Here is a 16,224-nt window from a genome sequence, read left to right as displayed (position 1 = left end):
GGAGTTCTACATACTGAGGAGTTCTACATACTGAGGAGTTCTACATACTGAGGACAGTTCTACATACTGAGGAGTTCTACATACTGAGGAGTTCTATATACTGAGGAGTTCTACATACTGAGGAGTTAGAACAGAGGACAGTTCTACATACTGAGGAGTTCTACATACTGAGGAGTTCTACATACTGAGGAGTTCTACATACTGAGGAGTTCTACATACTGAGGAGTTAGAACAGAGGACAGTTCTACATACTGAGGAGTTCTACATACTGAGGAGTTCTACATACTGAGGAGTTCTACATACTGAGGAGTTCTATATACTGAGGAGTTCTACATACTGAGGAGTTCTATACTGAGGAGTTCTAATACTGAGGAGTTCTACATACTGAGGAGTTCTAATACTGAGGACAGTTCTACATACTGAGGAGTTCTATATACTGAGGAGTTCTACATACTGAGGAGTTCTACATACTGAGGAGTTCTATATACTGAGGAGTTCTACATACTGAGGAGTTCTACATACTGAGGAGTTCTACATACTGAGGAGTTCTACATACTGAGGAGTTCTACATACTGAGGAGTTCTACGATACTAGAGGAGTTCTACATACTGAGGAGTTCTACATACTGAGGAGTTCTACATACTGAGGAGTTCTACATACTGAGGAGTTCTACATACTGAGGAGTTCTACATACTGAGGAGTTCTACATACTGAGGAGTTCTACATACTGAGGAGTTAGAACAGAGGACAGTTCTACATACTGAGGAGTTCTACATACTGAGGAGTTCTACATACTGAGGAGTTCTACATACTGAGGAGTTAGAACAGAGGAGTTCTACATACTGAGGAGTTCTACATACTGAGGAGTTCTATATACTGAGGAGTTCTACATACTGAGGAGTTCTACATACTGAGGAGTTCTACATACTGAGGAGTTCTACATACTGAGGAGTTAGAACGAGGAGTTCTACATACTGAGGAGTTCTACATACTGAGGAGTTATGCATACTGAGGAGTTCTACATACTGAGGAGTTCTACATACTGAGGAGTTCTACATACTGAGGAGTTAGAACAGAGGACAGTTCTACATACTGAGGAGTTCTACATACTGAGGAGTTCTATATACTGAGGAGTTCTACATACTGAGGAGTTCTACATACTGAGGAGTTCTACATACTGAGGAGTTCTACATACTGAGGAGTTAGAACAGAGGACAGTTCTACATACTGAGGAGTTCTACATACTGAGGAGTTAGAACAGAGGACAGTTCTACATACTGAGGAGTTCTACATACTGAGGAGTTCTACATACTGAGGAGTTCTACATACTGAGGAGTTCTACATACTGAGGAGTTAGAACAGAGGACAGTTCTATATAGTGAGGAGTTAGAACAGAGAACAGTTCTATATAGTGAGGAGTTAGAACAGAGAACAGTTCTATATAGTGAGGAGTTAGAACAGAGAACAGTTCTATATAGTGAGGAGTTAGAACAGAGAACAGTTCTATATAGTGAGGAGTTAGAACAGAGAACAGTTCTATATAGTGAGGAGTTAGAACAGAGAACAGTTCTATATAGTGAGGAGTTAGAACAGAGAACAGTTCTATATAGTGAGGAGTTAGAACAGAGAACAGTTCTATATAGTGAGGAGTTAGAACAGAGAACAGTTCTATATAGTGAGGAGTTAGAACAGAGAACAGTTCTATATAGTGAGGAGTTAGAACAGAGAACAGTTCTATATAGTGAGGAGTTAGAACAGAGAACAGTTCTATATAGTGAGGAGTTAGAACAGAGAACAGTTCTATATAGTGAGGAGTTAGAACAGAGAACAGTTCTATATAGTGAGGAGTTAGAACAGAGAACAGTTCTATATAGTGAGGAGTTAGAACAGAGAACAGTTCTATATAGTGAGGAGTTAGAACAGAGAACAGTTCTATATAGTGAGGAGTTAGAACAGAGAACAGTTCTATATAGTGAGGAGTTAGAACAGAGAACAGTTCTATATAGTGAGGAGTTAGAACAGAGAACAGTTCTATATAGTGAGGAGTTAGAACAGAGAACAGTTCTATATAGTGAGGAGTTAGAACAGAGAACAGTTCTATATAGTGAGGAGTTAGAACAGAGAACAGTTCTATATAGTGAGGAGTTAGAACAGAGAACAGTTCTATATAGTGAGGAGTTAGAACAGAGAACAGTTCTATATAGTGAGGAGTTAGAACAGAGAACAGTTCTATATAGTGAGGAGTTAGAACAGAGAACAGTTCTATATAGTGAGGAGTTAGAACAGAGAACAGTTCTATATAGTGAGGAGTTAGAACAGAGAACAGTTCTATATAGTGAGGAGTTAGAACAGAGAACAGTTCTATATAGTGAGGAGTTAGAACAGAGAACAGTTCTATATAGTGAGGAGTTAGAACAGAGAACAGTTCTATATAGTGAGGAGTTAGAACAGAGAACAGTTCTATATAGTGAGGAGTTAGAACAGAGAACAGTTCTATATAGTGAGGAGTTAGAACAGAGAACAGTTCTATATAGTGAGGAGTTAGAACAGAGAACAGTTCTATATAGTGAGGAGTTAGAACAGAGAACAGTTCTATATAGTGAGGAGTTAGAACAGAGAACAGTTCTATATAGTGAGGAGTTAGAACAGAGAACAGTTCTATATAGTGAGGAGTTAGAACAGAGAACAGTTCTATATAGTGAGGAGTTAGAACAGAGAACAGTTCTATATAGTGAGGAGTTAGAACAGAGAACAGTTCTATATAGTGAGGAGTTAGAACAGAGAACAGTTCTATATAGTGAGGAGTTAGAACAGAGAACAGTTCTATATAGTGAGGAGTTAGAACAGAGAACAGTTCTATATAGTGAGGAGTTAGAACAGAGAACAGTTCTATATAGTGAGGAGTTAGAACAGAGAACAGTTCTATATAGTGAGGAGTTAGAACAGAGAACAGTTCTATATAGTGAGGAGTTAGAACAGAGAACAGTTCTATATAGTGAGGAGTTAGAACAGAGAACAGTTCTATATAGTGAGGAGTTAGAACAGAGAACAGTTCTATATAGTGAGGAGTTAGAACAGAGAACAGTTCTATATAGTGAGGAGTTAGAACAGAGAACAGTTCTATATAGTGAGGAGTTAGAACAGAGAACAGTTCTATATAGTGAGGAGTTAGAACAGAGAACAGTTCTATATAGTGAGGAGTTAGAACAGAGAACAGTTCTATATAGTGAGGAGTTAGAACAGAGAACAGTTCTATATAGTGAGGAGTTAGAACAGAGAACAGTTCTATATAGTGAGGAGTTAGAACAGAGAACAGTTCTATATAGTGAGGAGTTAGAACAGAGAACAGTTCTATATAGTGAGGAGTTAGAACAGAGAACAGTTCTATATAGTGAGGAGTTAGAACAGAGAACAGTTCTATATAGTGAGGAGTTAGAACAGAGAACAGTTCTATATAGTGAGGAGTTAGAACAGAGAACAGTTCTATATAGTGAGGAGTTAGAACAGAGAACAGTTCTATATAGTGAGGAGTTAGAACAGAGAACAGTTCTATATAGTGAGGAGTTAGAACAGAGAACAGTTCTATATAGTGAGGAGTTAGAACAGAGAACAGTTCTATATAGTGAGGAGTTAGAACAGAGAACAGTTCTATATAGTGAGGAGTTAGAACAGAGAACAGTTCTATATAGTGAGGAGTTAGAACAGAGAACAGTTCTATATAGTGAGGAGTTAGAACAGAGAACAGTTCTATATAGTGAGGAGTTAGAACAGAGAACAGTTCTATATAGTGAGGAGTTAGAACAGAGAACAGTTCTATATAGTGAGGAGTTAGAACAGAGAACAGTTCTATATAGTGAGGAGTTAGAACAGAGAACAGTTCTATATAGTGAGGAGTTAGAACAGAGAACAGTTCTATATAGTGAGGAGTTAGAACAGAGAACAGTTCTATATAGTGAGGAGTTAGAACAGAGAACAGTTCTATATAGTGAGGAGTTAGAACAGAGAACAGTTCTATATAGTGAGGAGTTAGAACAGAGAACAGTTCTATATAGTGAGGAGTTAGAACAGAGAACAGTTCTATATAGTGAGGAGTTAGAACAGAGAACAGTTCTATATAGTGAGGAGTTAGAACAGAGAACAGTTCTATATAGTGAGGAGTTAGAACAGAGAACAGTTCTATATAGTGAGGAGTTAGAACAGAGAACAGTTCTATATAGTGAGGAGTTAGAACAGAGAACAGTTCTATATAGTGAGGAGTTAGAACAGAGAACAGTTCTATATAGTGAGGAGTTAGAACAGAGAACAGTTCTATATAGTGAGGAGTTAGAACAGAGAACAGTTCTATATAGTGAGGAGTTAGAACAGAGAACAGTTCTATATAGTGAGGAGTTAGAACAGAGAACAGTTCTATATAGTGAGGAGTTAGAACAGAGAACAGTTCTATATAGTGAGGAGTTAGAACAGAGAACAGTTCTATATAGTGAGGAGTTAGAACAGAGAACAGTTCTATATAGTGAGGAGTTAGAACAGAGAACAGTTCTATATAGTGAGGAGTTAGAACAGAGAACAGTTCTATATAGTGAGGAGTTAGAACAGAGAACAGTTCTATATAGTGAGGAGTTAGAACAGAGAACAGTTCTATATAGTGAGGAGTTAGAACAGAGAACAGTTCTATATAGTGAGGAGTTAGAACAGAGAACAGTTCTATATAGTGAGGAGTTAGAACAGAGAACAGTTCTATATAGTGAGGAGTTAGAACAGAGAACAGTTCTATATAGTGAGGAGTTAGAACAGAGAACAGTTCTATATAGTGAGGAGTTAGAACAGAGGACAGTTCTATATAGTGAGGAGTTAGAACAGAGAACAGTTCTATATAGTGAGGAGTTAGAACAGAGGACAGTGATGGCAGCAACCCTCCAGGACCCAGACAGACAGTACTAGTGTATGAGACGTACCCTGCAGGTGAGTCTCCTGGCCATGTGGACCATCTCTCCCTGACTGTCCATGACATCGTAGATGCTGCTCTCGCTGGAGTTCTCTGATGAGTCATCTCCTCCCTCCAGCCGCTCCGGCACCGCCCCGCCGACACGCACCAGCTCTACGTGGAGCCTGCCGGCTACCTGTCACACACCAGGGGGTACAGACCACATCAACACACCTCAGTACAGACCTAAACAGGTCCAGAGTACAGACAGAGAAGGAGGTACAGACCCAGCACTCAACACACCTCAGTACAGACCTAAACAGGTCCAGAGTACAGACAGAGAAGGAGGTACAGACCCAGCACATCAACACACCTCAGTACAGACCTAAACAGGTCCAGAGTACAGACAGAGAAGGAGGTACAGACCCAGCACATCAACACACCTCAGTACAGACCTAAACAGGTCCAGAGTACAGACAGAGAAGGAGGTACAGACCCAGCACATCAACACACCTCAGTACAGACCTAAACAGGTCCAGAGTACAGACAGAGAAGGAGGTACAGACCACATCAACACACCTCAGTACAGACCTAAACAGGTCCAGAGTACAGACAGAGAAGGAGGTACAGACCCAGCACATCAACACACCTCAGTACAGACCTAAACAGGTCCAGAGTACAGACAGAGAAGGAGGTACAGACCCAGCACATCAACACACCTCAGTACAGACCTAAACAGGTCCAGAGTACTGACAGAGAAGGAGGTACAGACCCAGCACATCAACACACCTCAGTACAGACCTAAACAGGTCCAGAGTACAGACAGAGAAGGAGGTACAGACCCAGCACATCAACACACCTCAGTACAGACCTAAACAGGTCCAGAGTACAGACAGATTAACACCAAGTTCCCCAGAAGCCATTTCAATATCCTGGTAGCAGCATGTGGTCAGATACATATTGAGAACAAGCAATCACATTTCTTTAGTAACTTAACAGACTCTTATCCAGAGACTTACAGGACCAATCACATTTCTTTAGTAACTTAACAGACTCTTATCCAGAGACTTACAGGACCAATCACATTTCTTTAGTAACTTAACAGACTCTTATCCAGAGACTTACAGGACCAATCACATTTCTTTAGTAACTTAACAGACTCTTATCCAGAGACTTACAGGACCAATCACATTTCTTTAGTAACTTAACAGACTCTTATCCAGAGACTTACAGGACCAATCACATTTCTTTAGTAACTTAACAGACTCTTATCCAGAGACTTACAGGACCAATCACATTTCTTTAGTAACTTAACAGACTCTTATCCAGAGACTTACAGGACCAATCACATTTCTTTAGTAACTTAACAGACTCTGATCCAGAGACTTACAGGACCAATTAGGGTTGAGTATCTTGCTCAACAGCACAGTGACAGATTTTTCACCTAGTCAGCTCGGGGATTCGAACCAGCAACCTTTCGGTTACTTGCCCTACCCTCTTAATCACTAGACCAGGGTTTCCCAAACTCAGTCCTGCCCTCCAGCATTACACAGCTGATTCAAATAACCAACTCATCCTCCGACTAGGATGATTTGAATCAGCTGTGTAGTGCTAGGGTGAAACCACAACGTGTACCCAGTGGGGCCCCAGGACCCAGTTTGGGAAACCCGGCGCTATGCTACCTGCCAACCCAGCAAGGAACTGAAGAACTTCCATGTAGCTGATAACTACACAATCCCACTGTATCATTACCATCGTTAATCATTACTAAACCTCCTTAAGTGAGATGTCTGTGTATGTGTGTGTGTGTGTGTGTGTGTGTGTGTGTGTGTGTGTGTGTGTCTGTGTGTGTGCATTCCTCTGAGTGTGTGTGTGTGTGTGTGTATGTGTGTGTGTGTGTGCATTCCTCTGTGTGTGTGTGTGTGTGTGTGTGTGTGTGTGTGTGTGTGTGTGTGTGTGTGTGTGTGTGTGTGTGTGTTGTGTGTGTGTATGTGTGTGTGTGTGTGGTGTGTGTGTGTGTGCATTCCTCTGAGTGTGTGTGTCACAGGAGGCTGTTGAAGGGAGGACGGCTCATAATAATGGCCGGAACGAATCAAATGGAAACCATGTATTTGATACCATTCCACTGATTCCACTCCAGCCATTAGCACGAGCCTGTCCTCCCCAATGAAGGTGCCACCAACCTCCTGTGGTGTGTGTTGTTCTCTCACCTCCCCCTGCTGGCTGATGATAGGAACAGCGTACTGTAGTCTGATATCATGGAAAAGACACTCCAGAAAGACGTTGGCCACTCCTATCAGGTTGTGGTTCTCCTGAGCTTCATAGAAGGACTCACTGTGCTGCTTGTGGTTGTTCAGCTTGGTATTCTGATACATGATACAAACACACACCTGAAAACTTCACCCATCATCCAATTATCATCTTCATCACTGAGAAACAATACTTTCACTCCCACAATCACTTCCAGCACTGTCTCCCCTCGGAACATTATCCCTTCTAACCCTCCCCTCTCTCTCCTCCCCTCTCTCTCTCTCCTCCCCTCTATCCCCCCTCCTCCCCTCTATCTCCCCTCTCTCCTCCCCTCTATCTCTCTCCTCCCCTCTATCTCTCTCCTCCCCTCTCTCTCTCTCCTCCCCTCTATCCCCCCTCCTCCCCTCTATCTCCCCTCTCTCCTCCCCTCTATCTCTCTCCTCCCCTCTATCCCCCCTCCTCCCCTCTATCTCCCCTCTATCTCCTCCCCTCTATCTCCCCTCTCTCTACTCCCCTCTCTATCTCCCCTCTCTCTCCTCCCCTCTATCTCTCTCCTCCCCTCTATCCCCCCTCCTCCCCTCTATCTCCCCTCTCTCTCCTCCCCTCTCTCTCTCCTCCCCTCTATCCCCCCTCCTCCCCTCTATCTCCCCTCTCTCCTCCCCTCTATCTCTCTCCTCCCCTCTATCCCCCCTCCTCCCCTCTATCTCCCCTCTATCTCCCCTCTCTCTCCTCCCCTCTATCCCCCCTCTCTATCTCCCCTCTCTCTCCTCCCCTCTATCTCTCTCCTCCCCTCTATCCCCCCTCCTCCCCTCTATCTCCCCTCTCTCTCTCTCTCCTCCCCTCTATCCCCCCTCCTCCCCTCTATCTCCCCTCTCTCCTCCCCTCTATCTCTCTCCTCCCCTCTATCCCCCCTCCTCCCCTCTATCTCCCCTCTCTCTCCTCCCCTCTCTCTCTCTCTCCTCCCCTCTATCCCCCCTCCTCCCCTCTATCTCCCCTCTCTCCTCCCCTCTATCTCTCTCCTCCCCTCTATCCCCCCTCCTCCCCTCTATCTCCCCTCTATCTCCTCCCCTCTATCTCCCCTCTCTCTCCTCCCCTCTATCCCCCCTCTCTATCTCCCCTCTCTCTCCTCCCCTCTATCCCCCCTCTCTCTCCCCTCTCTCTCCTCCCCTCTATCTCCCCTCTCTCTCCTCCCCTCTATCCCCCCTCTCTCTCCTCCCCTCTATCCCTCCTCTCTTCTCCCCTACTCTCTCATCATCCCTCTTTCCTCCCCTCCTCTCTTCTCCCCTACTCTCTCTATCTCCCCCTCTCATCATCCCTCTTTCCTCCCCTCCTCTCTTCTCCCCTACTCTCTCTATCTCCCCCTCTCACCATCCCTCCCCATCTCCCCTCTCACCATCCCTCTCTTTCCTCCCCTCCTCTCTCTATCTCCCCCTCTCATCATCCCTCTCTCTCATCTCCTCCTCCCCGTTCCTCCTCTCCCCTTCCTCTCACCGTGTCCTCAGCTCCCTCCTTCCAGTCTCTGTAGTGGTCTCTCATGTCCACTAGTTTGTTCTCCAGCTTGTCGATGGTCCAAACCTGTGTCTCCTTGCCTTTCCACCTCACCTGGATGGCTGGTTCACTCACTATGGCTCCACGCTGAACCAAGACACACTGACTCTCAAGGTGCTATAATGTACTGAACAAACTTCTACAAATGACAGTATTTCTGTGTACACGTTATCATATTAATGATACAACACAATCAGACCGTTCCTTCAGCTTTTTCTCATTGTACACTATGTAGATGACTAAACATGACACATCACTGATAACGTGTGTGTGTGTGTGTAGAAGTGCATGCAGAGGTTGGTCACCTTGCGGTTGGCACTGAGGTTAGCTGCAGGGATCTGGAGGGTGACCTGGTAGTCAGTCAGTTTGTTCATCTCCTTTGCCAGGAAGTTGGCCTCTCTCACCAGGGTGTTTGCCTTCACAACCTGCTCCTTCAGCCTGGACAGACTCTGTCGAAACAGCTCGTCCCTGAAACACACACACAGGAAATACAGAGAGACCATTCACACCTGTGACTGTGATCCAAACAGGTTGCTTACAACTTCATTGCGTGTGTGTGTGTGTGTGTGTGTGTGTGTGTGTGTGTGTGGGTATTCCCTTCACCTCTCCTCAGTCCAGGGGCGTATCTTGCTGTGGTGTGATGGTGTGTGTGTGGGGAAGGTGAGGCGGTCGCTGCTGGATCGCTGGTGCTGATTGGTCCTCTCAGGAGACAGCTGTTGCCGTAGTGACTCCAGCTCTCTCTCGTACATCATCCTCTGTTCCTCCAGCGCCGTGCGCTTCTCCTCCAGGTACTGCTTCTCTAACACCTGGACCACGTTCTGCATGGGATCTATAGGAGAGATACCATACTGTTAATACATACTGCTTCTCTAACACCTGGACCACGTTCTGCATGGGATCTATAGGAGAGATACCATACTGTTAATACATACTGCTTCTCTAACACCTGGACCACGTTCTGCATGGGATCTATAGGAGAGATAGCATACTGTTAATACATACTGCTTCTCTAACACCTGGACCACGTTCTGCATGGGATCTATAGGAGAGATACCATACTGTTAATACATACTGCTTCTCTAACACCTGGACCACGTTCTGCATGGGATCTATAGGAGAGATACCATACTGTTAATACATACTGCTTCTCTAACACCTGGACCACGTTCTGCATGGGATCTATAGGAGAGATACCATACTGTTAATACATACTGCTTCTCTAACACCTGGACCACGTTCTGCATGGGATCTATAGGAGAGATACCATACTGTTAATACATACTGCTTCTCTAACACCTGGACCACGTTCTGCATGGGATCTATAGGAGAGATACCATACTGTTAATACATACTGCTTCTCCAACACCTGGACCAACAGGAGAGACAGGAGACAGAGAAGTTCCAGACTCTTAAAAGTCAATCTGTGTTTCACTGACTTATACTTTAAGTACATGTATCAGATGGTCTGTAACAGATGGTCTGTACCAGATGGTCTGTACCAGATGGTCTGTACCAGATGGTCTGTACCAGATGGTCTGTATCAGATGGTCTGTACCAGATGGTCTGTACCAGATGGTCTTTACTAGGTGTGAGTGTAGTGGTGAGTGTAGTGGTGTGGTGTGGTGTGTGTGTAGTGATGTGTGTAGTGTAGTGGTGTGTGTGTGTAGTGATGTGTGTAGTGATCATTGACTCAGTGGGTTTTGTCCAACATGTCTCTGGACCTACTCACTGCCACAGTCATACTCTGGACCTAGTTTTGTCCCATGGAATAAATGTTGTACATCTTAATGTTTTTCCTCATAATCCTGGACTATCGGACCACCATTTTATTACGTTCGCAATTGCAACAAATAATCTGCTCAGACCCCAACCAAGGAGCATTAAAAGTCGTGCTATAAATTCTCAGACAACCCAAAGATTCCTTGATGCCCTTCCAGACTCCCTCCGCCTACCCAAGGACGTCAGAGGACAAAAATCAGTTAACCACCTAACTGAGGAACTCAATTTAACCTTGCGCAATACCCTAGATGCAGTTGCACCCCTAAAAATGAAAAACATTTGTCATAAGAAACTAGCTCCCTGGTAAACAGAAAATACACGAGCTCTGAAGCCAGCATCTAGAAAATTGGAACGGAAATGGCGCCACACCAAACTGGAAGTCTTCCGACTAGCTTGGAAAGACAGTACCGTGCAGTATCGAAGAGACCTCACTGCTGCTCGATCATCCTATTTTTCCAACTTAATTGAGGAAAATAAGAACAATCGTACATTTCTTTTTGATACTGTCGCAAAGATAACTAAAAATCAGCATTCCCCAAGAGAGGATGGCTTTCACTTCAGCAGTAATACATTTATGAACTTCTTTGAGGAAAAGATCATGATCATTAGAAAGCAAATTACAGACTCCTTTTTAAATCTGCGTATTCCTTCAAAGCTCAGTTGTCCTGAGTCTGCACAACTCTGCCAGGACCTAGGATCAAGGGAGATACTAAAGTGTTTTAGTACTATATCTCTTGACACAATGATGAAAATAATCATGGCCTCTAAACCTTCAAGCTGCATACTGGACCTTATTCCAACTAAACTACTGAAAGAGCTGCTTCCTGTGCTTGGCCCTCCTATGTTGAACATAATAAACGGCTCTCTATTCACAGGATGTGTACCAAACTCACTAAAAGTGGCAGTAATAAAGCCTCTCTTGAAAAAGCCAAACCTTGACCCAGATATTATAAAAAACTATCGGCCTATATCGAATCTTCCATTCCTCTCAAAAATGTTTGAAAAAGCTGTTGCGCAGCAACTCACTGCCTTCCTGAAGACAAACAATGTACATGAAACGCTTCAGTCTGGTTTTAGACCCCATCATAGCACTGAGACTGCACTTGTGAAGGTGGTAAATTACCTTTTAATGATGTCAGACCGAGGTTCTGCGTCTGTCCTCGTGCTCCTAGATCTTAGTGCTGTTTTTGATACCATCGATCACCACATTCTTTTGGAGAGATTGGAAACCCAAATTGGTCTACATGGACAAGTTCTGGCCTGGTTTAGGTCTTATCTGTCGGAAAGATATCAGTTTGTCTCTGTGAATGGTTTGTCCTCTGACAAATCAACTGTAAATTTCGGTGTTCCTCAAGGTTCCGTCTTAGGACCACTATTGTTTTCACTATATATTTTACCTATTGGTGATGTCATTCGAAAACATAATGTTAAATTTCACTGCTATGCGGATGACACACAGCTGTACATTTCAATGAAACATGGTGAAGCCCCAAAATTGCCCTCGCTAGAAGCCTGTGTCTCAGACATAAGGAAGTGGATGGCTGCAAACTTTCTCCTCTTAAACTCGGACAAAACAGAGATGCTTGTTCTAGGTCCCAAGAAACAAAGAGATCTTCTGTTGAATCTGACAATTAATCTGGATGGTTGTACAGTCGTCTCAAATAAAACTGTGAAGGACCTCGGCGTTACTCTGAACCCTGATCTCTCTTTTGAAGAACATATCAAGACTGTTTCAAGGACAGCTTTTTTTCCATCTACGTAACATTGCAAAAATCAGAAACTTTCTGTCCAAAAATGACGCAGAAAAATTAATCCATGCCTTTGTTACTTCTAGGTTGGACTACTGCAATGCTCTACTTTCCGGCTACCCGGATAAAGCACTAAATAAACTTCAGTTAGTGCTAAATACGGCTGCTAGAATCCTGACTAGAACCAAAAAATTTGATCATATTACTCCAGTGCTAGCCTCCCTACACTGGCTTCCTGTTAAGGCAAGGGCTGATTTCAAGGTTTTACTGCTAACCTACAAAGCATTACATGGGCTTGCTCCTACCTATCTTTCCGATTTGGTCTTGCTGTACATACCTACACGTACGCTACGGTCACAAGACGCAGGCCTCCTAATTGTTCCTAGAATTTCTAAGCAAACGGCTGGAGGCAGGGCTTTCTCCTATAGAGCTCCATTTTTATGGAATAGTCTGCCTACCCATGTGAGAGACGCAGACTCAGTCTCAACCTTTAAGTCTTTACTGAAGACATATCTCTTCAGTAGGTCCTATGATTAAGTGTAGTCTGGCCCAGGGGTGTGAAGGTGAACGGAAAGGCTGGAGCAACGAACCGCCCTTGCTGTCTCTGCCTGGCCGGTTTCCCCTCTTTCCACTGGGATTCTCTGCCTCTACCCCTATTACAGGGGCTGAGTCGCTGGCTTACTGGTGTTCTTCCATGCCGTCCCTGGGAGGGGTGCGTCACTTGAGTGGGTTGAGTCACTGACGTGGTCTTCCTGTCTGGGTTGGCGCCCCCCTTGGGTTGTGCCGTGGCGGAGATCTTTGTGGGCTATACTCGGCCTTGTCTCAGGATGGTAAGTTGGTGGTTGGAGACATCCCTCTAGTGGTGTGGGGGCTGTGCTTTGGCAAAGTGGGTGGGGTTATATCCTACCTGTTTGGCCTTGTCCGGGGGTTTCATCGGATGGGGCCACAGTGTCTCCTGACCCCTCCTGTCTCAGCCTCCAGTATTTATGCTGCAGTAGTTTACGTGTCGGGGGGCTATGGTCAGTCTGTCACATCTGGAGTATTTCTCTTGTCTTTTCCGGTGTCCTGTGTGAATTTAAATATGCTCTCTCTAATTCTCTCTTTCTCTTTCTTTCTTTCTCTCTCTCGGAGGACCTGAGCCCTAGGACCATGCCTCAGGACTACCTGGCTTGATGACTCCTTGCTGTCCCCAGTTCACCTGGCCGTGCTGCTGCTCCAGTTCCAACTGTTCTGCCTGCAGCTATGGAACCCTGACCTGTTCACCGGACGTGCTACCTGTCCCAGACATGTTGTCCCAGACCTGATGGAACCCTGACCTATTCACCGGACGTGCTACCTGTCCCAGACCTGCTGTTTTCAACTCTCTAGAGACAGCAGGAGCGGTAGAGATACTCTCAAAGATCAGCTATGAAAAAGCCAACTGACACTTACTCTTGTGTTACTGACTTGTTACACCCTCGACAACTACTATGATTATTATTATTTGACAATGCTGGTCATTTATGAACATTTGAACATCTAGGCCATGTGCTGTTATAATCTCCACCCGGCACAGCCAGAAGAGGACTGGCCACCCCTCATAGCCTGGTTCCTCTCTAGGTTTCTTCCTAAGTTTTGGCCTTTCTAGGGAGTTTTTCCTAGCCACCGTGCTTCTACACCTGCATTGCTTGCTGTTTGGGGTTTTAGGCTGGGTTTCTGTACAGCACTTTGTGATATCAGCTGATGTAAGAAGGGCTATATAAATACATTTGATTTGATTTGTAGTGTAGTGGTGTGTGTGTGTGTGTAGTTAAATCTTTATTTTTATTTTAACAGGGAAAACAGACTGAGACCTGGATCTCTGTTACGGCTGTGCCCTGTGTAAACATGTTGACATGTACAGTTCTAGACATACAGACAAGAACATTTCAAACATACAAAACAAAGACACAATTCAACAGAAACAATCACAGACAACATCATATTGATCTTCCATAACATGTTTAAAATGGGCAAGGGACACCAGAGTGTCTAACTTAAGTTGGATCTGCAGTTTGTTCCATAAATAAGGTACAAAGGAACTGAAGGCAGTCCTACCCAACTCTGTGGAGACCGTAGGAGTCTCTAATGTAATCCACATCTGTGATCTGGTTTTAAAATTAGTATATCTAGTGGAAATGAATGATGATATATATGGAGGTAGTTTTAAAAGAAGTGCTTTATAAATAAACAAGAGAGCATGTTGCTCTCGCCTCACAGATAGAGAGGCCCAACCCACATGTTGATATAGGATACAGTGATGAGTTTTGTAACTATCACCCGTGATAAACCTGAGTGCACAATGGTAAATAGCATCCAGTGGTTTTAATGTGTTTGCCGATGCATATAGATAATATCACCATCATCTAAAACGGACATAAAAGTAGCCTGCACAATTTGTTTTCTATTTACGGAGGACAGACAAGCCCTGTTTCTGTAAAGGAACCCTATCTTGAATTTGAGGTTTTTTCCCAATTCAGTAACATGTTTTTTAAAAGATAACCTATCATCTAACCATACCCCTAAGTATTTATATGCAGAGACCTGTTTGATTTGAGTACCATCCAAGTTAGTGATTACAAAAGTGTTTCTAACTGAGAGTTTAGACCTATAAAAAAACATGACATTTGTTTTCTTAGCGTTTTAAACAAGTTTAAGCTGTAAAAGAGACCCCTGTAGTATCCTAAAATGTGTGTAGTGTAGTGTAGAGTAGTATAGTGGTGTGTGTGTGTAGTGGTGAGTTTAGTGTAGTGATGTGTGTAGTGTAGTGGTGTGTGTGTGTAGTGTAGTGGTGTGTGTAGTGTAGTGGTGTGCGTGTGTAGTGGTGTGTGTGTGTAGTGGTGAGTTTAGTGTAGTGGTGAGTGTAGTGGTGTGTGTGTGTAGTGTAGTGGTGTGTGTGTGTAGTGTAGTGGTGTGTGTGTATAGTGGTGTGGTGTGATGTTTGTGTGTGTAGTGATGTGTGTAGTGTAGTGGTGTGTGTAGTGTAGTGGTGTGTGTGTGTGTAGTGATGTGTGTAGTGTAATGTAGTATAGTGGTGTGTAGTGTAGTGGTGTTTGTGTGTAGTGGTGAGTTTAGTGTAGTGATGTGTGTAGTGTAGTGGTGTGTGTGTGTAGTGTAGTGGTGTGTGTGTGTAGTGGTTTGTGTTGTGTAGTGGTTTGTGTTGTGTAGTGGTGTGTTTAGTATAGTGGTGCATGTACTGGTGTGTGTGTGTAGTGTAGTGGTGTGTGTATTGTAGTTGTGTGTGTGTGTGGTGGTGTGTGTTTAGTATAGTGATGTGTGTTGTGTAGTGTAGTGGTGTGTGTGTAGTGCTGTGTGTTTAGCAAAGTGATGTGTGTGTGTAGTGTGTGTGTAGTATAGTGATGTGTGTTGTGTAGTGTGTGTGTAGTATAGTGATGTGTGTGTGTGTGTAGTATAGTGATGTGTGTTGTGTAGTGTGTGTGTAGTATAGTGATGTGTGTGTGTAGTGTAGTGGTGTGTGTGTAGTGTAGTGTAGTGGTGTGTGTGTAGTATAGTGATGTGTGTGTAGTGTGTGTGTAGTATAGTGATGTGTGTGTAGTGTGTGTTTAGTATAGTGATGTGTGTGTTTAGTATAGTGATGTGTGTGTTTAGTATAGTGATGTGTGTGTGTTTAGTATAGTGATGTGTGTTGTGTAGTGTAGTGGTGTGTGTGTAGTGTAGTGTAGTGGTGTGTGTGTAGTATAGTGATGTGTGTTGTGTAGTGTGTGTGTAGTATAGTGATGTGTGTGTGTAGTGTGTGTGTAGTATAGTGATGTGTGTGTAGTGTGTGTGTAGTATAGTGATGTGTGTGTAGTGTGTGTTTAGTATAGTGATGTGTGTGTTTAGTATAGTGATGTGTGTAGTGTAGTTGTGTGTGTATTGTAGTGGTGTGTGTTGTGTAGTGTGTGTGTAGTATAGTGATGTGTGTAGTGTAGGGTGTGTTTAGTATAGTGATGTGTG

The 16,224-nt window shown here is 43.8% G+C and overlaps 1 protein-coding gene across 1 annotated transcript in view; it reads right to left on the bottom strand.

Moving 5' to 3' along the window:
* LOC106596042 (kinesin-like protein KIF13A) overlaps nucleotides 1-16,224 on the bottom strand; it is a 294,942-nt gene that overhangs the window by 61,529 nt on the left and 217,189 nt on the right. The window contains exons 17-21 of the mRNA XM_082959594.1: nucleotides 9,326-9,551; nucleotides 9,028-9,190; nucleotides 8,666-8,809; nucleotides 7,135-7,290; nucleotides 4,956-5,120 (exon numbers count right to left, since the gene is read on the bottom strand). Of these exons, the coding sequence (XP_082815720.1) occupies nucleotides 4,956-5,120; nucleotides 7,135-7,290; nucleotides 8,666-8,809; nucleotides 9,028-9,190; nucleotides 9,326-9,551 (854 nt within the window). The remainder of the gene's footprint in view (nucleotides 1-4,955; nucleotides 5,121-7,134; nucleotides 7,291-8,665; nucleotides 8,810-9,027; nucleotides 9,191-9,325; nucleotides 9,552-16,224) is intronic.

The sequence above is a fragment of the Salmo salar genome, chromosome 02, assembly GCF_965601325.2.
Source record: "Salmo salar chromosome 02, fSalSal1, whole genome shotgun sequence".
Classification (NCBI taxonomy): domain Eukaryota; kingdom Metazoa; phylum Chordata; class Actinopteri; order Salmoniformes; family Salmonidae; genus Salmo; species Salmo salar.
This window is presented reverse-complemented; position numbering and strand designations above follow the sequence as displayed.